The sequence below is a fragment of the Arabidopsis lyrata genome, assembly GCF_000004255.2.
Source record: "Arabidopsis lyrata subsp. lyrata unplaced genomic scaffold ARALYscaffold_5, whole genome shotgun sequence".
In the NCBI taxonomy this organism is placed as follows: domain Eukaryota; kingdom Viridiplantae; phylum Streptophyta; class Magnoliopsida; order Brassicales; family Brassicaceae; genus Arabidopsis; species Arabidopsis lyrata.
In genome coordinates this window covers 5,933,878-5,945,436 of record NW_003302551.1, presented here as the reverse complement: position 1 = coordinate 5,945,436, position 11,559 = coordinate 5,933,878, and the positions used below count along the sequence as shown (strand labels likewise).

General features: G+C 32.5%; 1 protein-coding gene across 1 annotated transcript; it reads left to right on the top strand.

Annotated features, from left to right (window-relative positions):
• Positions 1–530: 530 nt before the first annotated feature.
• On the top strand, positions 531–1,351 carry LOC110228667 (the record flags this gene model as incomplete). The annotated part of the gene is made up of 1 exon (XM_021026617.1): positions 531–1,351. A coding segment is annotated over exon 1 (771 nt), but the record flags the coding sequence as incomplete, so codon positions are not given.
• Between the last annotated feature and the right edge of the window lie 10,208 nt (positions 1,352–11,559).

Genomic DNA, 11,559 nt, shown 5'->3' with positions numbered 1-11,559 from the left:
AATTTCTTCAACATCAACAAGCCAATATCTAGTAACGAATTACTAGAAATTCCACCGTGGAACTTGGGAATATCCACCTTTAAATTGGCTTCCCATATTCTGTCTTTTGAAGCCATCGTTGTAAGGAAATCAAACCACCAGGAACGAGATGAATCTGATACCAACTGATAGAGAGCGGAAGCTAAATAACGGACGAGAACACAAGATCTCTAAGAGAAGTCGGATTCACGAACGGATCTTGCCTAGAACGTCAAAACTTGACGAAAAAGCAATAGAGATAGGGTCGAGATCGGTTCTAGGGAACGATATCGACGGGGTTTTGAAAGTCCTCCTTGCAGGGCTTGAACACAAGCTCTTAGGGTTGAGAGTCATCCTCTCTAGGCTTTACACAAAGCTCTCTTAAAACTAGTTTATTCAATAATCAAAAGCTAATTACAATAATGAATTATACGTTTCTTTAAATAAGAGAAAGAGAATGAATTCAAGAGAAGATATTGATAATTCTAATCGCCTGATTGTTGATGAGTTGAGATACAACCGTGATGGTAAATTGACAGAAAAGCATGCAGAGTGGATACATATGCTAACTCCTGAGCAGAGAGGTATCTACAATGAGATTACTGGTGCTGTTTTCAATAATTTAGGAGGAGTGTTTTTTGTTTATGGAATTGGAAGAACTGGTAAAACGTTTGTTTGGAAGACACTATCAGCTGCGATTAGATCTAGAGGACATATCGTTTTTAATGTCACCTCAAGTGGCATTGCTTCATTGTTGTTAGAAGGAGGTAGGACTGCACATTCTAGGTTTTCAATCCCACTGACTCCTGATGAGTTTTCAGTTTGCAAGATCCAGCCTAAATCTGACCTAGCAGATCTGATCAAAGAAGCATTTCTAATTACATGGGATGAAGCTCCAATGATGACCAAGTTTTGCTTCGAAGCTTTAGACAAAAGCTTCTGCGATATTATGAAAAATGTCAACAACAAGGTTTTTGGAGGTAAGGTTGTTGTTTTTGGTGGTGATTTCAGGCAAGTTCTTCCTGTAATTCCCGGTGCAGGTAGAGCAGAAATAGTGATGTCATCTCTAAATGCTTCGTATCTCTGGTATCACTGCAAGGTCTTGAAGTTGACTAAGAACATGAGACTATTACCAAACAATTTAAGTCCTGTAGAAGCTAAAGAGATCCAAGAGTTTTCTGATTGGTTATTGGCTGTTGGAGATGGTAGAATTAATGAGCCTAATGATGGAGAAGCGCTAATAGATATTCCAGATGATTTGTTGATTACAGAAGCAGAAAATCCAATAGAAGCTATTACTTGGAAAATTTATGGAGATCCAACAAAACTCCACACCATCACTGATGCTAAATTCTTTCAAAAAGAGCTATTTTGGCACCATAAAATGATGATGTCAACACTATAAATCAATATATGGTAGAGCATTTAGAAGGTTGGTGTACCTTTACTATATGCTATTTACTTTCTAGCAAATTTGTGACGTCTAATTTATTATTTAAACATCTGACATGTGGATTTATATTGTTTACATACAGGTGATGAACGAATCTATCTATCTGCTGATAGTATAGATCCCGATGATTCTGATTCACTTAAGAATCCTGTTATCACTCCTGATTTTTTAAACAGTATCAAGGTAGCAGGTTTGCCAAACCATTCTTTGCGTTTGAAAGTTGGTTCTCCGATTATGTTTCTTAGAAATTTAGATGCTAAAGGTGGTTTATGTAATGGGACTAGGCTTCAGATTACACAGCTATGTAAGCATATTATGGAAGCTAGAGTTATAACAGGAGATGAGTTGGTGATATAGTGCCATTCAAGATGCATAGAAGGCAGTTTACACTATCTGTTGCATTTGCTATGACGATCAATAAGAGCCGGGGCCAATCTCTTGAACATGTTGGACTTTACTTGCCTAAACCTGTTTTCTCTCATGGTCAGCTTTATGTTGCGTTGTCTAGGGTTACATCTAAGAAAGGTTTGAAAATCTTAATACTAGACAAAGAAGGAAAACTTCAGAAGCAAACAACCAATGTTGTTTTCAAGGAGGTTTTTCAGAATATAGGCTAACTTGCCTAATACCATTCTTAATACTAGACAATCTTAATACTAGACAAAGAAGGAAAACTTCAGAAGCAAACAACCAATGTTGTTTTCAAGAAGGTTTTTCAGAATATAGGCTAACTTGCCTAATACCATTCTCTATGAATTGGTTCAGAGAAGGTATGTTTTCTTTACTTTAACATACTCTAATGATTTCAGTTATGGTTTGAAAAACCCCCAAGCAAATATTAACATGGAAAGAGTCTCTAATTTTCTCAGGCAGTAGGCAACCTTTCAATCAAGTAACTCAACAGCAAAAAAAGAAACTATCATTCAATAAATTATCATTTCAGACATTTGTTTTTCCACTCTTTAATTAAATTCTTATTTCTAGCTTTTTCTCTTGCATTATCTTACTTAAACATTCTACTACCATTTCAGAATTTTCGTTTACTGCTTTATCTACTCAGATTTGAAGTATGCCTACTAACCGGATATATCCATCAACTTGCATTTTTCCATCTGTGCTCTTATTAGTGAAATGCCACCGTAAGTCTTTCGCCATGTCCTCTGACCTGAACATCCTCTTGAGACGTGGAATTATCGGAAAGTACCTAAGTACTTTCTGTGGAGTACCTTTCTTCACCTCACTAGTTCGCGTGTTAATCTTCCATCGCGAAGAATTGCATTTAGGACAAATGTCGAGCTCCTGGAACTGATTTCTAAATAGACAGCAGTCGTTTACACAAGCGTGTATCTTCTCATAACCCATATCAAAAGATTTGAAAAATTTCTTCACCTCGTACAAGGATGTGTGCAATACATTATCCTTGGGTAGCATCTTTGACAAGGACTCAAGTAGAAGATCAAAACTTTTGTCTGACCAACCACCTTGCGTCTTTAGCCTAAAGAGTGAAACAATCGCAGAGAGCTTACTGTGGGTTGTGCAACCTGGATAAAGAGGTGTTTCTGCATCAGCTAGTTTTGCTAAAAACTCATCTTCTTCTTTATCATCACCCTCATCAACATCACCTTGACTAACCAGCTCTTCATCTACAAACTCAGCAGCTTTGAACAATCCTAAAATCTCTTGGTTCAACTGACTTGCGTTCTTTCTACACTCAATCCCTGATTTCACTTCTCCATGATGATACCAGTCCTCCCGCAACTTGTAACTCCTATCCATTCCCCTTCTTACAAGATGAACAACAACATCATCGGCTTAGTGACGATGTACGTTGCGACAGTCAATGCACGGGCAAATAATCATTGCATTGTCTCCTAAACCTGCAGCCACAGACCTCACAAAATCCTAGGGGTGTCAAAATGGGTAACCCGACCCGACCCAACCCAAACCCATATGGGTTTGAGTGTTTAATGGACGGGTTTGACCCGACCCATATATTTATATGGGTTGAATTTACATACCCAAACCCATTATTGTAGAAATCCATTGGCTTAATGGGTTATATGGGTACCCATATATATGTATAATAAAATATATAAATAATAAAAATCCAAAAAAATAATATAAAATTGTAAACCAACAAAAGTTTTTAAATAATAAATTAAAAAAATCTAGATATTAAAATAGAAAAGCATCCTAAAATCTTAAAACCAAAAATCCAAAGAACCATAAAACCAAATAAAAAAGAAAAAATAATCTTAAAACCATATATATAGATATTTTACATATATTTATATGAATTTTACATAATATATTAATATAGATATATATAAGTTTTACTTTTTAGTTTTGGTTATGAAACCCATGGATAACTCATGGCCCTAATGGGTTTTACCCATTAAACCCATAACCCTAATAGGGTAACCCACTAAAACCCATTTATATATATGGGTAAAAAAATTCTACCCAAACCCACTAAAACCATGGGCGGGTTCGGGTAACCCATGGGTATTAACCCATTTTGACACCCCTACAAAATCCCAAGTACCTCTCTCATAACCAGGATCGGTTCTGCAGTGAAGTAAAACAAAAGAAAAAAAAAGAATTACAAACTTTAAAAACTCTTTAACATATCAATTAAACCAATAAACACAATTACAAAACGTTTTCACATACCTGTTGAGATGAACCCATGTCTTTTCCATAACCATTATACGTGCTTACCCATAAAGAAAACAAAACAAACACATAAGAATAACACAAACACCAAACAAATACCAAACAAACACCAAACACATTCACAACAACAGTTTATTAAAACGAAATATCAAACAGCCAATTCAGTCAACTCTTAAAGAAATCAATCAAATATCAAGTTCATTGTGAATACTAGCCTCTTTGTTCCGATGCAAACAGGCAGAAGATGCAGGCAAGATGTAGGCAAGATGCAGGCAGAAGATGCAGGCAGAAGATCCGATCGATGAGATGTGATTACCTTTCAATGTTTATAACGGTCAAAAATCAAATACTAGTAAATAGTCAAGAACTCAAATACATCAATTGAATGTCGTATACCTTTCAGGTGGATGAGATCAGCTGGGTTCGAAGCTACTGAGACAGAGAAGGAGAGAAATGGATATCGGCTGAGTTCGAGGCTAATGAGACTAAGATCGCCTGATCTATTGAGACAGAGACAGAGACGACGGCGAAGAGAAACGGCGGTGGAGAAAAACGGCGGCGGAGAGAAACAGCGGCGGAGAAAGAAGGAGAAAGAGAGAGACGGAGAGTTAAGAATCGATGGAGATTGTGGTGTTGATAATCGAGATTTCTTCAATGGGAATCGAGAGTTCATGCAATGGGTATTCAGATTTCACAATAGAATCAAAAAATTTAGGAGAATGCTTTTGTTGTTAATTTTGTTTTTGGGGCTAAGGGTAAAAGACCCAATTGTTTTGCCTCCAATTGTTTTGCTATTGAGAATCGAGACTTTTTTGGTTTGGGGGAAAAACCCAATTGTTTTGCCTCCAATTACCTGTCTCCGCTATAATACTGAGTTATGTTCCCGCTTAATGAAAAATATATCCTAGCGTTAATATAATGATGCGAAATAGTTGCCATCCGATTTTGGTACTTTTAGTAGCAGTTCGTAAATTTGTGCTACAACGATCTGCTACCGAAGCTCATTTTTCTTGTAGTGTGATGGAAATCATATGGCAAATATAAGAAAAAATATTGTTGATATGTTATGGGCAAATCAAAATACTTTTCATTAAATTTAATTTGTTTTTGCTTATTTGTTGTCTTCTTTTTTTTACTCCTATGTGTTGTATTTGGATATTTATGTTTAATATTTTAAAATTATTTAATAGATGAATATATTTTACTTTTATATGATTTTATTTATACATACCATAATATATTATAAAATTATATAGAATAAAATCAACAATAAACTAAAATACTTTGTATTATAATAATAATAGTATTAAAAATAAAATTTTATTTTATATATTTGTTTTTAATAAAGTTTATAACAATATGTAGTTCTTAATAATTTTCAATTATTTTGTGTACTATTTATTATTTAATAATTTGATCTGCACAGGTTGAACCGCTTTCACCACTCGAATTCATATGTGAACTGCTTGAGCTGCATGATCTGCATTTGTCCTACATGATTTGTATGTTCTGCACTTGTCGTGCATATTCTGTATGATCTGCAACGCTTGAATTGTTTTTACCATTTGGAGCATATATATATTTAGAGAGAAGCAATTCAGAAGAATGGTAAAAAAGAAGAAGATAATGTTTATATATTTCTTGGATAACAACATGTATGTATTTGACAGTTATTGAAATCAATTCTACATAGAATCTTATTAGGATGATATACATTATCTTCCGATCTGCATGATCCTAAGGCAAATTTGAATAAATCATCTATTTTCTGACGAGAATTTACCATGAATATTTTGCATTGGCCAAAGGTTAAAACTTTAAGGAGGAGGAAAAAGAAGAAAAAGTGAAAAATGAAATTTGTGAATTCGTGATTTTGATGAGATGAGAGGTATTTATATCAAGATTAGGGTTCAAGGTTCTTTTACGGAATTTTTTTAAATTATTCTGTTGTCGAATTTTTGTTAAATGTGTTTTGTTTTTGTTACCGTATTTTAAGATGAAAAGGAGAAAAACTTAAAACAAAAATAAGATGATAAGTTATTTCTGTTGCATGTATACACGAAATAAATGTGATAGTTCAAAATTATCGGAGGAAAGAATATCAAAATCGAACTCCAACGATTCATATTTTCTAACTACTAGACAATCTTAAGTATTGTGGCCTATTTAAGATTTCAAAAATTGAGACCATCAAGAAGACGACGGTGTCAAAATTATGTTTCAAACTCTAAATTATTAATTTCTCTCAAACTCATGAAGACAAAAACTTAAGTCTATGAAACTATTATTAAAATATTTGAAAACGATAAAAAAAAATAAGTTATAAATATTTAACAATAATCTTAATTCTATAATGCATTAGGTCATACAAATCAAAAAACTTTTATTCTCCAATCTTCATTTTAACTAGTATATAAGTATATAGATTTGGGTTGAAAATGTATTATATTTTTAACTAAAATAATCAAGTTTTTTTCAAATAGCCAAAAATTGTGACGGAGTTAGGATGAATGTATTTAACATATTTGTTTTTATTTTTTTGTGCATGTTATCATGCATATACTTTTATAGTTGAATTATTGAGTTGTGTAAGAAAATCATGGTTTGTATAGTTAGAAAACAATGTCTTAACCAAGTAAATGATTCATCATTTCAAATCTACGACCGAATCAAAAAAGAACAAAATTTGTAACATATTTTCTGCTTGTAGGGTTTTTGTCATCATGCATTATATTTTTATTGTTGTACTAAATATGTATTATTTTAGTTAAGATTATATTGATGCTATATACCTTATTTCATGTCACTACCAAATATTTGAAAATCAAAAGAAAATAAGGGTTAAAAAGAAAATAAGAATGTGCCTAACAAAATGTAAAAATGTGAATATTTGTTTATCAATGAATAATTTTCTCATGAAAATAAAATGGATTTATCTTTCCATCTTTAATTAATTTCATTAGTCAATAAATTGAAATAATTTTTATTTTTATATGCTTTTAAAGTTAAAAAAAATTAAAAATACATTTTTCTACTTCAAAACCCAGGAGAAAAGATTTTCTCTAATTTCTTACTATTCTCCACATAAATTTGGTATTAGGTGAAGAAAAAAAATAAAAAATAATGATTATATGGAATATTTTTTCTCTTCAATTATAAAGTGAATTTTTGCTACTTATTATTATTTTAGAAAAATGAAATAACAGTTTTTTTTTCAATTTTTATTAAAAAATACCTTCATTTAAATATATTATACTATCTCTTTTTCGTAAAACAATAGTTTTTATAAACATGCTAAAATACGATCAATGTTTTAGAATGACATTGGCGTGAAAAAAGTGATATTGATCCCACATCATTATTTCACTTAGTAATATTGTCTATTTTTACTATAAGAATTCACTCGTATGCGCATATACATTTATTACGAATACACAAGAAATAAAACATTTCTGGTAAGATTCACCACAAAATATCCATGAGTAGCAAAATCTCTTATGTAGCTGGAATTGCAAATTACAACTTTCACTCCATTTATTACTATGAAATCGATGATAATTACTGCATGATCATCTTTGCAATATGCAACTTGGGATTCTGCCCCGTTGCAAATAAACATGTCATCATATCTCTCATGATCATGTAGCAACAAGGTATCTTGATTTCACAGGCTCTGAAGCTTGCTCTAACATTATATATCGAAGTACATCCTTTATCTTTTTTTTTTCTTTTTTTTTCGTCTGTACATCCTTTATCTTATACAACTCCTTATCTCCTACACTAAACTCATTTGCCACGTAGCAATCAAGTATCTCCTCTCTTGTTTTTTCTCTCGTTATTCCATGTAGTTTAGCATACATCAAGCCGTTGATCAAACTATATAAAATAAAATATGCATTTATTGTAAATACATAAGAAATAATAATACATTTTATTTCTCTCTCAAAATATTTTTTTTTTCCGAAGCTTGCTATTTTCATTTCTTTATTTTGACAAGTGTTAGGTGATATTCTTAACACATTTTATAGGTTTTTTTGTTTGTTTTATCGAGTCTGTTATTCGAGAACAAGTTGTTTTCTGTGTATTTTAGTGCTTATAGGATTCAGAACGTGGAAAACATAAGTGGGTTATTTAAGAAAGAGATGAGCCAGAAAAGTATCTAAAGAAGAGATGATCCATTAAGAGGCCTGATCGGTGAAGAAATCAAACCGACCGGTTAAGAAGACACCGCCCACCGATCGATTGGGCCTGTCCACCAATCACTTGGTTTGTTAAATTACCTTTTTCTTCTTTTTAGGGTTGTGTCCCAGTCTCTATAGAAACCATTTGATTCTGTAGCTGCATGGCTTACTATTACTTTTTGATTTTTATAGTTTAAGGTGTTCTTCTCTTCTTCATCTTCTTTGTTTTGTTTATGCTTTAAGATTTCAAAAATCTTTGGTAAATCTCCTTTGAAACATGAGATCTTCTATAATGATCTCATGTACCTAGGTCATGTGTGAGTAGTCTCAGTGAAACAACCCGACTCGTTTAAAAAAAAAATTAATTAACTAATATCCCCATAAATATTAATTAATTTTCTTCAATTAAAAATCAAGCACAATTCATATCAAAAATCCAATTCAATTTACTATAAATTAACCAACAAAAATCAACAAATTATCTAACAATTTCTAATCCAAGATTCTATCATACTAAAAATAATAAAATAACACCAACGAGACCCTAGATCATCCTCCTCTTCTCGCCATGATTCAACGATCACACTTTATCTTTATCTGCACCAAGAAAAGAGATGCATAAGTATTTCAATAAATACTTAGTGAGGCGATCCTCCATCTATGAGCTATACACACAAGCAACTAAGATCACAAATCAACACATAATACATGAAAACCAACCAAAACAATGACAATCATCCATTAACACAACCATCTCACGGATTCAATTCTGGATCCATCAAAAATCCAGCCTACACATCACAACAAACAAGTCACATAATCTCAATCACTTAGATAAGCTCATGGTCACGCACTCACCTTGAAACAAGAATGATTTTCGAGCCAAAATCAACAATTCTACAACTAGCAGTGACTTCTCAGTCGCCAACAATAGCTCAAGTCACCCTATAACCAACAACAACAACCAAAAACAACATTTAACCTAAACTGTAAAATTCAGGAAAAATAACAGGACGTTCAGCCTAAAAGATGGGATCACAAAACGGAATCTAACCGTCCACATTAAAATCCCACTATTGAAAATCTTCACCTAGATGTCCTGAAGGCCAATTCACCTATTGTCCATGATCTAATTCATCTAGTCTAGTCATGGTGTTGAAATAATTGATCTATTAAAGGGAAGCAAAACTTCTTAATTAGCTTCGCCATAAGTAGTTTTTAGTTTTGTGAATTTGTTGGATTCTGTTCTAATTGTTTGAGTGGATTACTTAGAACCAAACACATCCAAGGTTTATGAAGCTTTGTAGTCGCTTCATGGAATTATCACTTAAACGCCATTTGGATAATTTACAATAGAAATCTGATTTCAAGAACTTTTATAATCATAATCCAACTTACATGTTTTTCATATATTCTTTAATGAATTCTCTATTACTTATAATTATATATATTTATATTTATTATTTATATTATTTATTTATTTTAAATTTACAAAATCAGTTGAGTTCTCGTAACTCCTTGTTGTTCTAGCTTAGTTTAAATCTTTTGCAAGTCTTTTGTATGTTTCTTTGGTCTCTGTGGATTTGTTCCCTAAATACCATTGCGCTTGTTTGTGACTTGCGGTTATTATTAAGCGTAAAACTTATCTGTAACAAAGTTTATCTTTTATTATTTACGCTCTATATGAATAAATGCATATACACATAAATATATTATATATTATATATTATATAGTTAAAACATGTTATCAACATGATCACTCTATCCCTTAATTGTTGAAGGGCAGCTCGGCCACCCCAATATTAATTTAACATTTTTACAATAGTTTCTTAGCTTATACAAATTTAGTTACTTTTTATTTTTCTATTTATTGCTATAATTTTTCATTTTAAAGATGAATGAATTTAGTCATCGTAATATATACACTTTTTAATTTATCATTTTATATAGATGAATTGAATCACCATAATGTTCTAATTTTTTTGATTTTTCGCTCTAATTTTTTTTTAATATGGATGATTTAATCATCATAACATTATATCATATGATTGTTTGTATCATCACTATTATTATAGGAGGTTCAGCGTCCTATGTATAATTATATGTATAAAATCATAAATTATTCTTGATTGTTTAGTAAAAGTTTATATTGGTCTTTCTTTTACTATTCAATTCCCAACATCAAGAGCAAAATTTCCAAAATTTCAGATTTTTTATATTTTATACTACTAATGAACAATAACTGTAATCTAAACATTTTACTAAACAAGAAAACCTCTTAAAAAGTTCTGGGGTTCTCTCTCTTCCTCTAGAGAAAGAAATTTTCTCTCATCCCCTGGTTTCTTCCGGCAAGGTCCGGCTTTTGTTTCGGCGAACTTTTCTAACCTCTTATCCCTTCTCTAATCATTATCTTTCAGGGAGACAAAATTTAGAGCTCATCTTCGTCTTCACGACGTAAATAGTTTCCGGTTTAGTGGTCGGATTTTGTCTACCGGCTAGATTCGGTTTTCTCTCTCGCTTTGGCGAGAATACGATCTCTTTTCCATGGATCCTTATCATCGATTTCTCCATTTTTCTTCAAAGTTCTCTCTGATTTCTCCAATTGTTTGAGGAGTAACATCTTCGTCACTCTCCCGTTTGCTCATGACGCAAGACCAAAGTCGGATCTTAAACTACATCAACTTGGGTGTAGTTGGTGGTGAAGCTTCCCGAAGTTGGTGATCCGCGGAGAAATTATGAAGCGGTTTCATCTAATCAAAACCCGGTAGATTTCGGAGGATTTCCACAGCTTCAAGGCTGATTGGCGGAGGATTTCCACCGCTTCAAGGCTGATTGGCGGCGGCTAATCGGAGATCAGCGGTGTTCAGCGAGTTTCTTGACGGTGGTGCTTGCATACTCGACACGTGGCTTGGAGAAAAACACTTCTTCTACACGTGTTTTGCTAAATCATATTTGCACTAAATTTTGTATGTTTTTTTATTCATGATTTAGTTTGGACCGTTAATTTCACTGTAATCCTCTTGGGCTTGTCCTTTTTGTACTTGCCCTTTGGACTTTATAAATGAAATAGTTGGACGACAAAAAAAAACATTTTACTAAACAAGCAAGAATAATTTCATATATATAATTATATATAGGTCATCGAACCTCCTATAATAATAATGATGATGCCTAATTTAAAAGGTAATTTGAGGCAATTGGCATTGACTGTTCAAATGTTATGGCCAATTT